This window comes from Hypanus sabinus, chromosome 1 (genome assembly GCF_030144855.1).
Source record: "Hypanus sabinus isolate sHypSab1 chromosome 1, sHypSab1.hap1, whole genome shotgun sequence".
In the NCBI taxonomy this organism is placed as follows: domain Eukaryota; kingdom Metazoa; phylum Chordata; class Chondrichthyes; order Myliobatiformes; family Dasyatidae; genus Hypanus; species Hypanus sabinus.
Window position 1 is genome coordinate 173,176,217 of NC_082706.1, and position 11,630 is coordinate 173,187,846.

The following is an 11,630-nucleotide window of genomic DNA, read 5'->3' on the forward strand; positions in this document are numbered from 1 at the left end:
AACAACTGTTTATTCATGATAGCAATTTATGAGGCATAGCTTCATTATTTTCTTCATGTTATACTGAAATTACTAAGCTCCCAAAGAGATCTTTGTATTACTTCTAGTAGTCTCTGATACTGACCTCTCATCAAAGTAACAGAAAGCAAAGTATTGCAGTTTATCTGAACAAGACTGAACTTATCTTTAATGGGCCACAGTAAAAATGCAACTAATATTACCTGAAGCACCTTCTATGTTATTTTCATCTCTGTTTCTGCCAATGTCTTATGCATCAATCCATGAAATTTCTCCTTTAAACCTTAAGAGAAGATCCTAAATCTTGCAATGTTAGTGTGGTATTTTCACCAGTGTAGTTACTTGGTCTTCAATTCTAGTAGAAATGCTGTTCAATGGCAGCTGAGTATCTTTACAATGAAATTAAAAAGAGCCTGAGTTTACTATATAATTTTCAAATGTTCAGCTTCTGCATCAGAGTTGCTCTGAACCAAGAAAACCTTCACAGGTGCCTATTTCAGATATTGATCCTCAATGGAGCCCAAAACATCAACACAAGCAGTATGTCATGAACTCTGCCAGGAGTACAAAGAAATTTCCCTCCTAAATCAAAAAGTTAGTTTATAATTGTCATTATCCAAAAATTACGCACTGTTTACAGAAATAAAATCTTTAAATGTTGCCTTAAAGTTTATTTCTCAGTACATGTTTTCGAACAATGCAACCTGCAAGCTTTTTGTAAGACAACAAAAACTTCTGCTGTTGGAGTTCATATTTTACCATGTTTCATATTGGAAATAGCTGTTTGACCAGTTATGTCATGCTCCACAGTGACACACACACACACACACACACACACACTACAGTGTCCCTGTATTTCTTAGAAAGTAGTTATTTAAAGGTACTTGTTGATCAGCTTATTTTGTTAAATAGTTGGGTCAGAAAATACACAAGTACAGCCATCATCCTTAATTAAGTACAAGTGACATGATCTTAAAAAATCTGTCTCCCTTCATATCATGTTTTCTAAATGAGGTGAGCACAGATGCATCTTACTGTAATAGTAGCGACAAGTACACACTAATGAGTGTCACATATGGAGCATGGCACTGCTGATCAAACTACTACTGCTACTACAACATGGACTGGAAAACATGAACTCCAACAGTGGACAATTCTGCTTTCTCGGCGAGAAGCCTGCAGGGTGCATTGTTCTGTTTGAAAACACATACTGAGAATTAAATTTTGATGTACTCAACTAAATTAAAATAACAGCAATCTTTATAAATATCATTGTCAATTGAACCCAGCAACATTTGCAGCTCGTGGATTCCTAAAATGTAGTTTATATATATATATTACAATTAAATACTGAATATTTTGAAATTCAGTGCTGCCATATGGTCAAAATGTTTCTGTTGTTGAGTTTTTTTTTCAGATTGTTCCTAGTTTGCATTTTGCATTAGCAATTCTTTCTTTTGTCGGTTCCTTTGTCTGCGCAAAATTGGCTGCATTCCAGATTCAAAGTAGACCTATTCATTTGCTGACCATATAACCAGTGCCATTCTAGTTCACATCAGCCTGAGAGCTAAGCTCCACAGAGAATAAAAGGCTCGTTTCACCACTGACGAATGGTGTATATATTTTGCTCTGTTAAAAAAGGTAATACCATGTCTGAAGCTAACAATATAACTTATAATTTCGCATTCAGGAGCAGGCAGCTGCCAAAATACTCATCACCTAAAAACTTCAATAGCTGTCAAAGCAGCCCTCACACTAAAAACTATCATCATCATCCGAAGTGTGACCTATTAATTTAATAATGCATGTCAACTGTAGAAGGTTCAGGAAATAGAGAACAGATTTGGATATTGCACCCCTTAAACGCAAATCATTGCATTTAGGAAATTTGACTGCAAAGCACACTACCCCTGAGGAACAAACAAGATGAACTTACTCTCGCATTGAGTTAGATTTCTACCACTGCCATTGAAAGAAAACTTGAGAGTGAACTTAACTGATTTAAACAACAGTTACATAATATTCACCTTACATCTAGTCTTCCCCAAGAAGTCGCTGGGGATTTCTTTAAAAGTTTTAATAGAGTTTGGTTACTCTTGAACTTACAATGTTATGAAGACCATTGAAACAGAATGGGCATGTTGTCAAAGTTTGATCTTTATACATTTTTGATATATGACATGTTTGAGAACAACATTTCGATTATGAATTTCCAACCTGGCTCCACTGACCCCTTAGTTAATGGTAGGGGTCCACTGCATAAAAAAGGTTAGGGACTCTTGATTTAGATGAGCAACATTACTGAGAATGGGTTAACAATAAAATAAACTTACTGTGAGAATTTAAATATACATCTATAAACAGTAAAATGAAATTCATAATTGAAGCAATTCTTAAATAATACAAATACAATTTTATTGTATTGTTTTAGCAAAATATTGCATTTTTGCAAATTTTAATGACTTGAAGATTCATAGCTTAATAAATTTTAAGATAATATTTTTGTTGGATTTCCTCCTTTTCAAGTTTTCAATAATTGCTGCTTTAGAAGTTGTTCTTGGCTTCTGTATGCTTGGAACTCAACAAAATGATGTCAGAAATACTTAGGTTTCTGGGGTGGTAATATGTTATTTAGAACTAGATTAGTTTGTTAAGTGTTCTGAGGGTCACTTTGGGCCTGACCTCTTCTGTGTGTATCAGTCAGGCAATGATGTATCATTAACGCATAGCAGCTGTATCCCAATTGATGCCATGAGCATAACAGCTTTTTATAGCCATCAAGGGAGTGTAGATTGGGTTCTTTTATTAACCACTAAATCTGATTTTTACATTATATGACCTGTAGTTTTCTAAGTAGTCAGTTAGTTCAGATGTTAATTTTTTTTAAAGTCAATACGTGCTGATACTATACTATTACTGAACCATCTTCTATAGTTATTTGCCATATTTTGCAACAAGTTACAGGCTATTTAAAATACTAAAAATAAATGGCTTCTTACATGGTAAAGAGCGACCCTGAGCAATTCACAATAGCTACTAATGATATATGGTTGACTGGAGAAAACTGCAGCCTGCACCATTTACTCAGAAAGGTCAATTTTTGCTCAGAATACTCAAAAGCTCACAAAGAAAATGATAATTTTATGAAAATAAATTGAATAAATCACCAGTCCTATATGAAACAGTGATTAAATTTGATTACAATTTCCAGGAAAGATAATACATTGGCAAGTTAACAATTGTTTGCTCATAACCAGGAAGGCGATAAATTTTAAGAAGCGTAGTAAGTGAAAAATAATGGGCTATGTGTAACAGGTAACAGTTCTGTTGATCATCTTGATAAATACCACAGCACAACAATGAACATAGCACTCAACACCTTCCCATTTTTCAGTAAATTATTTTGTGGAACAATTCATTAATTTATGAATTATATACTTTAGTAATTCAAGTGAAGGCTCAGATAATATTAAAGATAATTGTACAGAAAAGAAAGGATACTTGCAAATGAATTACAATGCTGTAATCCATTCCTGGGGTTCAGGTAACACCATAAACCCTGAGGCATTTTATAAATGTAATATTATACATTTGAGACTAGAAAGCAGTCTCAAATACGTAGAGTTGTCGCTTTCACTTCTTAAAACACTGGTACTTCTCACAAACAATAATAGTTCAGTGTCTTTTTCATCGTAGAATTCAATGTTAAATTCCAAGAATTTTACAAAAACAAAGTTTAATTTACTTGATGTGCATCATTTGCCAGATGTGGCCAAATGTTCTTTCAAAGCTGTAGGTAAATCAGTTATAATCTTTCAAAAGGCAAGAAAATAAGAGTTCTGAAAATATGTTTGTTGTATGCTGATATAAATGTACAGAAAATGCTTAAGTGCTTTTAACTCACCTTTTATTCAGTTACTTGTTTTGGCAGCATTCGTGCTACCAAAACCTAATGCTACACTTATCCTCGATTCACTAAATTTCCCATAGAAAAATTTGTGAAAATTTAGTTTTCATTATTACAAAATATCCTGCTTAAAAATCTCTACCGCTATTAGTATCACCAGAGATATTCAGAAAAATACTCTATGTGCCGAAAATTAGCAAAGAAATTTAATTGGTAAGAATTTGTGAAATGAAACTTGATGGTATCAGATGTTAAAACTTGCAGTAAGCCACTTTATGATTGCATTTTAATATATTCATTATTGCCCCATGGTCTAAAATTAAGTAGAAATTATTACAATCCACACATTGATATTCATAAGTTGATGTTCATATAACAGTAAACATTAATGTTTAAAATAAATATCAGCTGCTTGTGTGTAGTTCTACTCTTTAGAACAGGAACAAGTAGATTTGGTTTGTTCTGCTTCTGTTTGGCAATAGTCACAGACCATGCATATACCTAACTAGAGATATCTGTTCAAGTCCTACATTCAGCTCCTGCAAGACTATCCCATGTTGAATTGTACCCTGACCTAAATACAACATCGTAGTATTAAGTTTCGTCTGTTTACTCAAGAAATATCTCACACATTTGGTATTAACAGCTTTGTTTGAATTGCCCTCCTCAGTAACCACGCTGATACGCTTAGAGCACTTTCCAGCAGTAGATTTTATACAGCACCAAACTATCTTCAACTAATCCAACCTCCCATTACAAGCAAGTACGTTATCAACGCAAGTAAACTGACACCATAATAGTTGATTCATTTTAATTGCACTCTGTCCGTCATCTAAAAAAAACTGTCAACTGAATCCAAAGCACATTTGAAAGTACAACCACTTGCTATGATGTAGACAACATCGGGACAGATCACTAGTCGGAAACATTTAGTCTACTCTTACTGTAGGTGCAAAGACTACATGTAGAAAAATAATTACTGAGAAAGCTGTACTCCCTGCCTAGCGATTTTAAAAAAATTTTGAAAACTATGTCTGTGTTCTAACAGTGCAAAGACATGCGAATTATCGAACCTATTCAGTCACAGTTTCTGAGACAATGAAAGGAAATGAGTCGGAACTAGTTTATTCAGATCAGTGCAGTTTTACTACCATGCCACCCAGTACTGTAAACATCCTACGATTTAAAAACTGTGGGGTGGCTGCAAAAAGCGAGGGAACTGTACATGGTTTCTCTCTAACATCCCGGCCTCAGCTTTCACTTACATGCAATACAATGCGCTTCGAAACTCATCAGTACCACCTTATTGTCCCCAGCCAAAAGAGCCAAGTGCCTACATAACACCACTGCATCTCAGCCTTGCATTAGGCGGACTGCAGGTTTTGCACAAACTCCAGAAACATTCAAACAGACACAAGAGTAACAATGCATTAAATAAAGAACCAAAGTCAGTCACCTTATTGCAATAGTATGGATCTAAGCAGGGTGAAGGTCCCAGGCAGGGAGTATCAGCAGAGATGTTAGCTGGAGCAGTCTGGAGATAAAACCTCACGTCCATTTCAAGGAAATTTGCAGTGTACACATCAAGCAGCTCCCCTTTTTTTTCTGGATTGTTCGTGAGCGCACAGAAAGAAAGAGTGAGAGTGAGAGGGAGGGAGAGAGAGAGAGACAGGCAGACAGAGAGAAAAAGAGAAGAAGCAAGAGAGGGAGGAGAGGCACCTTCCCTGCCTCACATCCGTTTGTGGTCTGCAGTGAGAGAACTCTCCAAAATAAAGCTGAGCAGCAGCCCCGTAGTTTTCTGCTTCCAAAAGAAACCGCTTTGCGGTCCGGTGGTACTTGAAAGAAAATAATATATTTTTTTAAAAAATCAAGTCAGTGAAATAGCTTCTTTCCACGAGTTGGAGGAGGTGCCTGACTTTTCTCCCTCTCCCTCACCTTAGGAAAGGAGACTGTGTAGTTTTGGTCAGCCTTTAGCTGCTCCAGTGTGACACGGAGAGCAGAGCGCGAGCGGCGCCAGCCTGCACACAAAGGGAAAGGCTCGGGCCGCAGCAGCGCGCAGCGGCCGCCAGGGGGCGCACACACTGCCCCGGGCTGACAGAGCCACAGTCAGCACAGCTCACCGGCACAAAGCCGCACGTTATCCCGCCTGACAAATGGTTTGTTTTGATGTTCATAAAATGAACCATTAAACAATATGCCATCACTGTCATTCCAGGCATTATTAAAATGTCTTACCGCATCCCCCCACCCTAAGCCTCAGACAAAAATAAACTAATTCATTATTCTTTGCCATAACAAGATTCTACACTCTCACATTCTGTGGCAAGCTTAGCAGCAAGTAGTGGCGATGGAAACGTTACTGATTCTCAATTAGTTATTCTTTCGCAAGTTTACTGATTCCTTGTGATCGCATAAGTAATAATAATTTTTTTGTCCCTTAATTTACCCAGGTCTGAATAAATAGTTGAGTATTAATTGCACAACTAAGTAAAGGTTACAGAAAGTTTACCAGGATCACATTGCAGAATTTGGGCAGCACAATATCACAGCTAGCAGAACTGCTGCCTCACACCTCTAGAGAGCTGATTTAATCCAAACACCAATGCTGTCTGTGTGGAGTTTGAATGTGCTCCCTGTCATCATACAGATTTCCCTTCTGCTTCACCATTTCCTTCCTCCCACATCCCAAATATGTGTGGATTTATAGGTTAATTGGCCACTGTAAATTGCCCCTGGTTGGATGGTCATAGAATCATAGAGTGGTAGAGTGAAGACGAAGTTGTCAGCAAACATGGAGAGAGTAAATGGGAGGGATTAGCGTAAATTTATATTTGTTGGTCAGTGCAGACTTGGTGAACCGCAGGTCCTGTTTCTGTGCTGTGACCCCCCCCCCCCACTCTAATTTATCACTGAGTCAGCAAAACACATTCACTATTTACACATGGCATTTTTATGAGCCCTGTGTCACCGGCAGCCAGACAGAAAAGGCTCCTTTCGTTCCCACTCTTTGCTGCCTGCCAATCAGTCACTGCTTTATCCCTGCTAGAATCTTTACTCTAATACCATAGGCACATAGCTTGTTAAGCAGCCTCATGTGTGGCACCTTGTCAAAGGCCTTCTGAAGTCTACAATATGCACCAACAACCAATTCTCCTTTGTCTATCCTGCTTGTTACTTCTTCAAAGAATTCCAACAGATTTGTCAGGCAAGATTTGCCCTTGAGGAAACCATGCTGACTATGGCCTATTTTATCATGAGACCTCATCCTTAGAAATTGCCTCCAACATCTTCCCAATCACTGAGGTCAGACTAACTAGTCTATAGTTCCCTTTCTCCTGAACTCTCCCTTCTTGAAGAGTGGAGTGACATTTGCAATATTTCTATCTTCTGGAACCATTCCATAATCTAGTGATTCTTGAAAGATCATTAGTAATGCCTCCACAATCTCTTCAACCACCTCTTTCAGAACCCTGGTGTGTACACCATCTGGTCCAGGTGACTTAACTACCTTCAGATCTTTCAGTTTCCCAAGAAGCTTCTCTCTAGAAATAGTAATTTGGCAAACTTCATGACCTCTGATACCTGTAATTTCCACCATGCTGTGTCTTCCACTGTGAAGACTGATGCAAATTTCTTATTCCGTTTGTCCGCTATTTCCTTGTCCTGGTTACTACCTCTCCAGAGATCCAATATCCATTCTCGCTTCTCCTTTACATTTCGTGCATTTGAAGAAACTAGTGGTATCCTCTTTAATATCATTGGCTAGTTTTCTTTTGTAGTCCATCCTTACCTTCTTAATGACTTCTTTAGTAAACACAAAGTACACTGCAGATGCTGTGGTCAAATTAAGACGTACAAAAAAGCTGGATGAACTCGAGTCAAAACGTTGACTGCATCTTTCAATGGATGCTGCCTGACCTGCTGAGTTCATCCAGCTTTTTTGTACATCTTAATGACTTCTTTAGTTACCTTTTGTTGGTTTTTAAATGCTCCCAATCCTCAAACTTCCCAGATGTTTTTGCTTTATTATAGAAATATAGAAACATATAATGCTTACAGTACAATATGGGCCCTTCAGCCCACAAAGCTATGTTGTACATGTCCTTACTTGAGAAATTACCCAGCGTTACCCATAGCCCTCTATTTTCCTGAGCTCCATATACCTGTCCAGGAGTCTCTTAAAAGACCCTATTGTATCCACCTCCACCACCATCGCCAGCAGCCCATTCCATGCTCTCACTGCTCTCTGCGTAAAAATCTTACCCCTGAAATTTCCTCTGTACCTACTTCCAAGCACCTTAAACCATTTCTGCCCTGGGAAAAAGCCTCTGACGATCCACGCAATCAATGCCTCTCAACATCTTATACACATCTAACAGGTCACCTCTCATTCTTTATCACTCTAAGGAAAAAGGGCTGAGTTCACTCAACCTATTCTCTTAAGGCATGTTCCCCAATCCAGGAAACATCCTTGCACCCTTTCTATGATTTCTACATCCTTGCTATAGTGAGGCAACCAGAACTGAGCACAGTACTCCAAGTGGGGTCTGACTAGGGTCCTATATAGCTGTAACATTACCTCTTGGCTCCTCAACTCAATCCCACGATTAATGAACTCCAATGCACCGTATGTTTTCTGAAACTCATAGAGTCAACCTACGCAGCAGCCTTGAGTATCCAAGATCCCTCTGATCCTCCACACTGCCAAGAGTCTTACCATTTATGCTGTATTCTGCCATCATACTTGACGTACCAAGATGAACCACTTCACACTTACCTGGGTTGAACTCTACCTGCCTCTTCTCAGCCCATTTTTGTGTCCTATCAATGTCCCACTGTAACCTCTGGCAGCCCTCCACACTATCCACAACACCTCCAGTCTTTGAGTCATCAGCGAATTTACTAACCCATCCCTCCACTTCTTCATTCATGTCATTTATAAAAGTCATGAAGAGTAGGGGTCCCAGAACAGATTCCTGGGGCACACCATTGGTCACCAACCTCCATGCAGAATCTGACCCATCTGCAACCACTCTTTGCCTTCTGTGAGCAAGCCAGTCCTGGATCCAGAAAGCAATGTCTCCTTGGATCCCATGCCTCCTTACATTCTCAATAAGCCTTGCATGGGGTACCTTGTCAAATGCCTTGCTGAAATCCATATACACAACATCTATGGCTCTACCTTCATCAATGTGTTTAGTCACATCCTCAAAAAATTCTATCAGGCTTGTAAGGCATGATCTGCCTTTCACAAAGCCATGCTGACTATTCCTAATCATATTATGCCTCTCCAAATGTTCATAAGTCCTGCCTCTCAGGATCTTCTCCATCAACTTACCAACCACTGAAGTAAGACTCACTGACCTATAACTTTCTGGGCTATCCCTACTCCCTTTCTTGAATAATGGAACACATCTGCAACCCTCCAATCCTCCGGAACCTCTCCTGTCCCCATTGATGATGCAATGATCATTGCCAGAGACTCAGCAATCTCCTCCCTCACTTTCCACTGTAGCTTGGGGTACATCTCATCCGGTCCTGATGACTTATCCAACTTGATGCTTTCCAAATGCTCCAGCACATCCTCTTTCTTAATATCTGCATGTTCAAGCTTTTCGGTCTGCTGTAAGTCATTCCTACAATCACCAAGATCCTTTTCCATAGTGAATACTGAAAGCAAAGTACTCATTAAATACCTCTGCTATCTCCTCTGGTTTCATACACACTTTTCCATAGTCACACTTGATTGGTCCTATTCTCTCAGGTCTTATCCTCTTGCTCTTAATGTACTTGTAGAATTCCTTGGGGTTTTCCTTAATCGTGTCCGCGAAGGCCTTCTCGTGGCCCCTTCTGCTCTCCTAATTTCCTTCTTGAGCTCCTTCCTGCTAACCTTATAATCTTCTAGCTCTCAATCATGACCTAACTTTTTGAACCTTTCATAAACTCTTCTTTTCTTCTTGACTAGATTTACAACAGCCTTTGTACACCACAGTTCCTGTGCCCTACCATCCTTTCCCTGGAACGCACCTATGGAGTACTCCACGCAAATATCCCCTGAGTATTGGCAACATTTTTTCCATATGTTTCCCTGAGAATATCTAATTCTAACTTATGCTTCCAAGTTCCTGCCTGATAGCCTCATATTTCCCCGTACTCCAATGAAACGCTTTCCTAACTTGTCTGTTCCTGTCCTATCACTCTCCAATGCTATGGTAAAGTAGGTAGAGTTGTGATCACTATCTCCAAAATGCTCTCCCACTGAGAAGGTTCATTTCCCAATACCAGATAAAGTACAGCCTCTCCTCTTGTAGGCTTATCTACATATTATGTCAAGAAATCTTCAAGAACACACCTATCAAACTCTACCCCATCTAAACCACTCACTCTAGGGAGATGCCAATCGATATTTGGGAAATTAAAACCTTCCGCCACGACAACCCTGTTATTACTACACCTTTCCAGAATCTGTCTCCCTATCTGCTCCTCGATATCCCTGTTACTATTGGGTGGTCCATAAAAAACACCCAGTGAAGTTATTGACTCCTTCCTGTTCCTAACCTCCACCCACAAAGACTCTGTAGACAATCCCTCCATGGCGTCCACCTTTACTGCAGCCATGACACTATCTCTGATCAGTAGTGCCATGCCCCCACCTCTTTTGCCTCCCTCCCAGTCCTTTCTGAAACATCTAAAACCCTGCACATGAAGTAACCATTCCTGTCCCTGAGCCATCCAAGTCTCTGTAATAACCACCACATCGCATATCCAAGTACTGATCCACACTCTAAGCTCATCTGCTTTGTTCATAATACTTCTTGCATTAAAATAGACAAATCTCAAACCAGCGGCCTGAGCGCATCCCTTCTCTATCACCTGCCTATCCTCCCTCACAAACTGTCTGCAAACTTTCTCTATTGGTGAGCCAACTGCCTCTTCCTTCATCCCTTCAGTTTGGTTCCCACCTCCCAGCAAACCTAGTGTAAACTTTCCCCAATAGCCTTAGCAGACCTCCCCACCTGGATATTCGTCCCCCTGGGATTCTAATGTAACCCATTCTTTCTATACAGGTCACACCTGCCCCAAAAGAGGTCCCAATGATTCAGAAATCTGAATCTCTGCTTCCTGCTGCAATTCCCTCAGCCACACATTTATGCTCTACCTCACTCTATTCCTATACTCACTGTCATGTGGCACAGGCAGTAATCCCAAGATAACTACCTTTGTGCTCAACTTCCTTCCCAACTCCCTGTAGTCTGCTTTCAAGACCTCCTCCCTTTTCCTGCCTATGTCGTTGGTACCAATATGTACCACGACCTCTGGCTGTTCTCCTTCCCACTTCAGGATATCTTGGATGAGAACAGAAACATCCCGGACCCTGGCACCTGGGAGGTAAACTAGCATCTGTGTTTCTTTCCTGTATCCACCGAATCACCTGTCTGGCCCCCTCACTACAGTTCCCTATCACTGCTGCCACCCTCTTCCTTTCCCTACCCTTCTGAGCCACTGGGCCAGACACTGTGCCAGAGGTGCAGCCGCTGTTGCTTCCCCCAGGTAGTCTGTCCCCCCCAACAGTACTCAAGCAGGAGTACTTATTGTCAAGGGTTATAGCCACAGGAGTGCTCTCTAGCCTCTTTCTCCTGCCCTTCCATCTTCTGGCTATTACTCACTTATCTGACTCCCCAGGCCCCGGTGTGACCACCTGACT

General features: G+C 40.1%; 1 protein-coding gene across 4 annotated transcripts in view; it reads right to left on the bottom strand.

Moving 5' to 3' along the window:
- Nucleotides 1–5,933, bottom strand: part of tox (thymocyte selection-associated high mobility group box) — a 247,890-nt gene extending 241,957 nt beyond the window's left edge. For 2 of the 4 annotated variants that reach the window (XM_059981635.1, XM_059981591.1), the window contains exon 1: nucleotides 5,382–5,927. In XM_059981635.1, coding sequence (XP_059837618.1) covers nucleotides 5,382–5,483 — 102 coding nt within the window. In that variant the 5' untranslated portion in view covers nucleotides 5,484–5,927. Of the gene's footprint in view, nucleotides 1–5,381 lie in introns of all 4 variants that reach the window. The other 2 variants (XM_059981628.1, XM_059981581.1) reach the window with 2 other exon arrangements.
- Nucleotides 5,934–11,630: the final 5,697 nt, after the last annotated feature.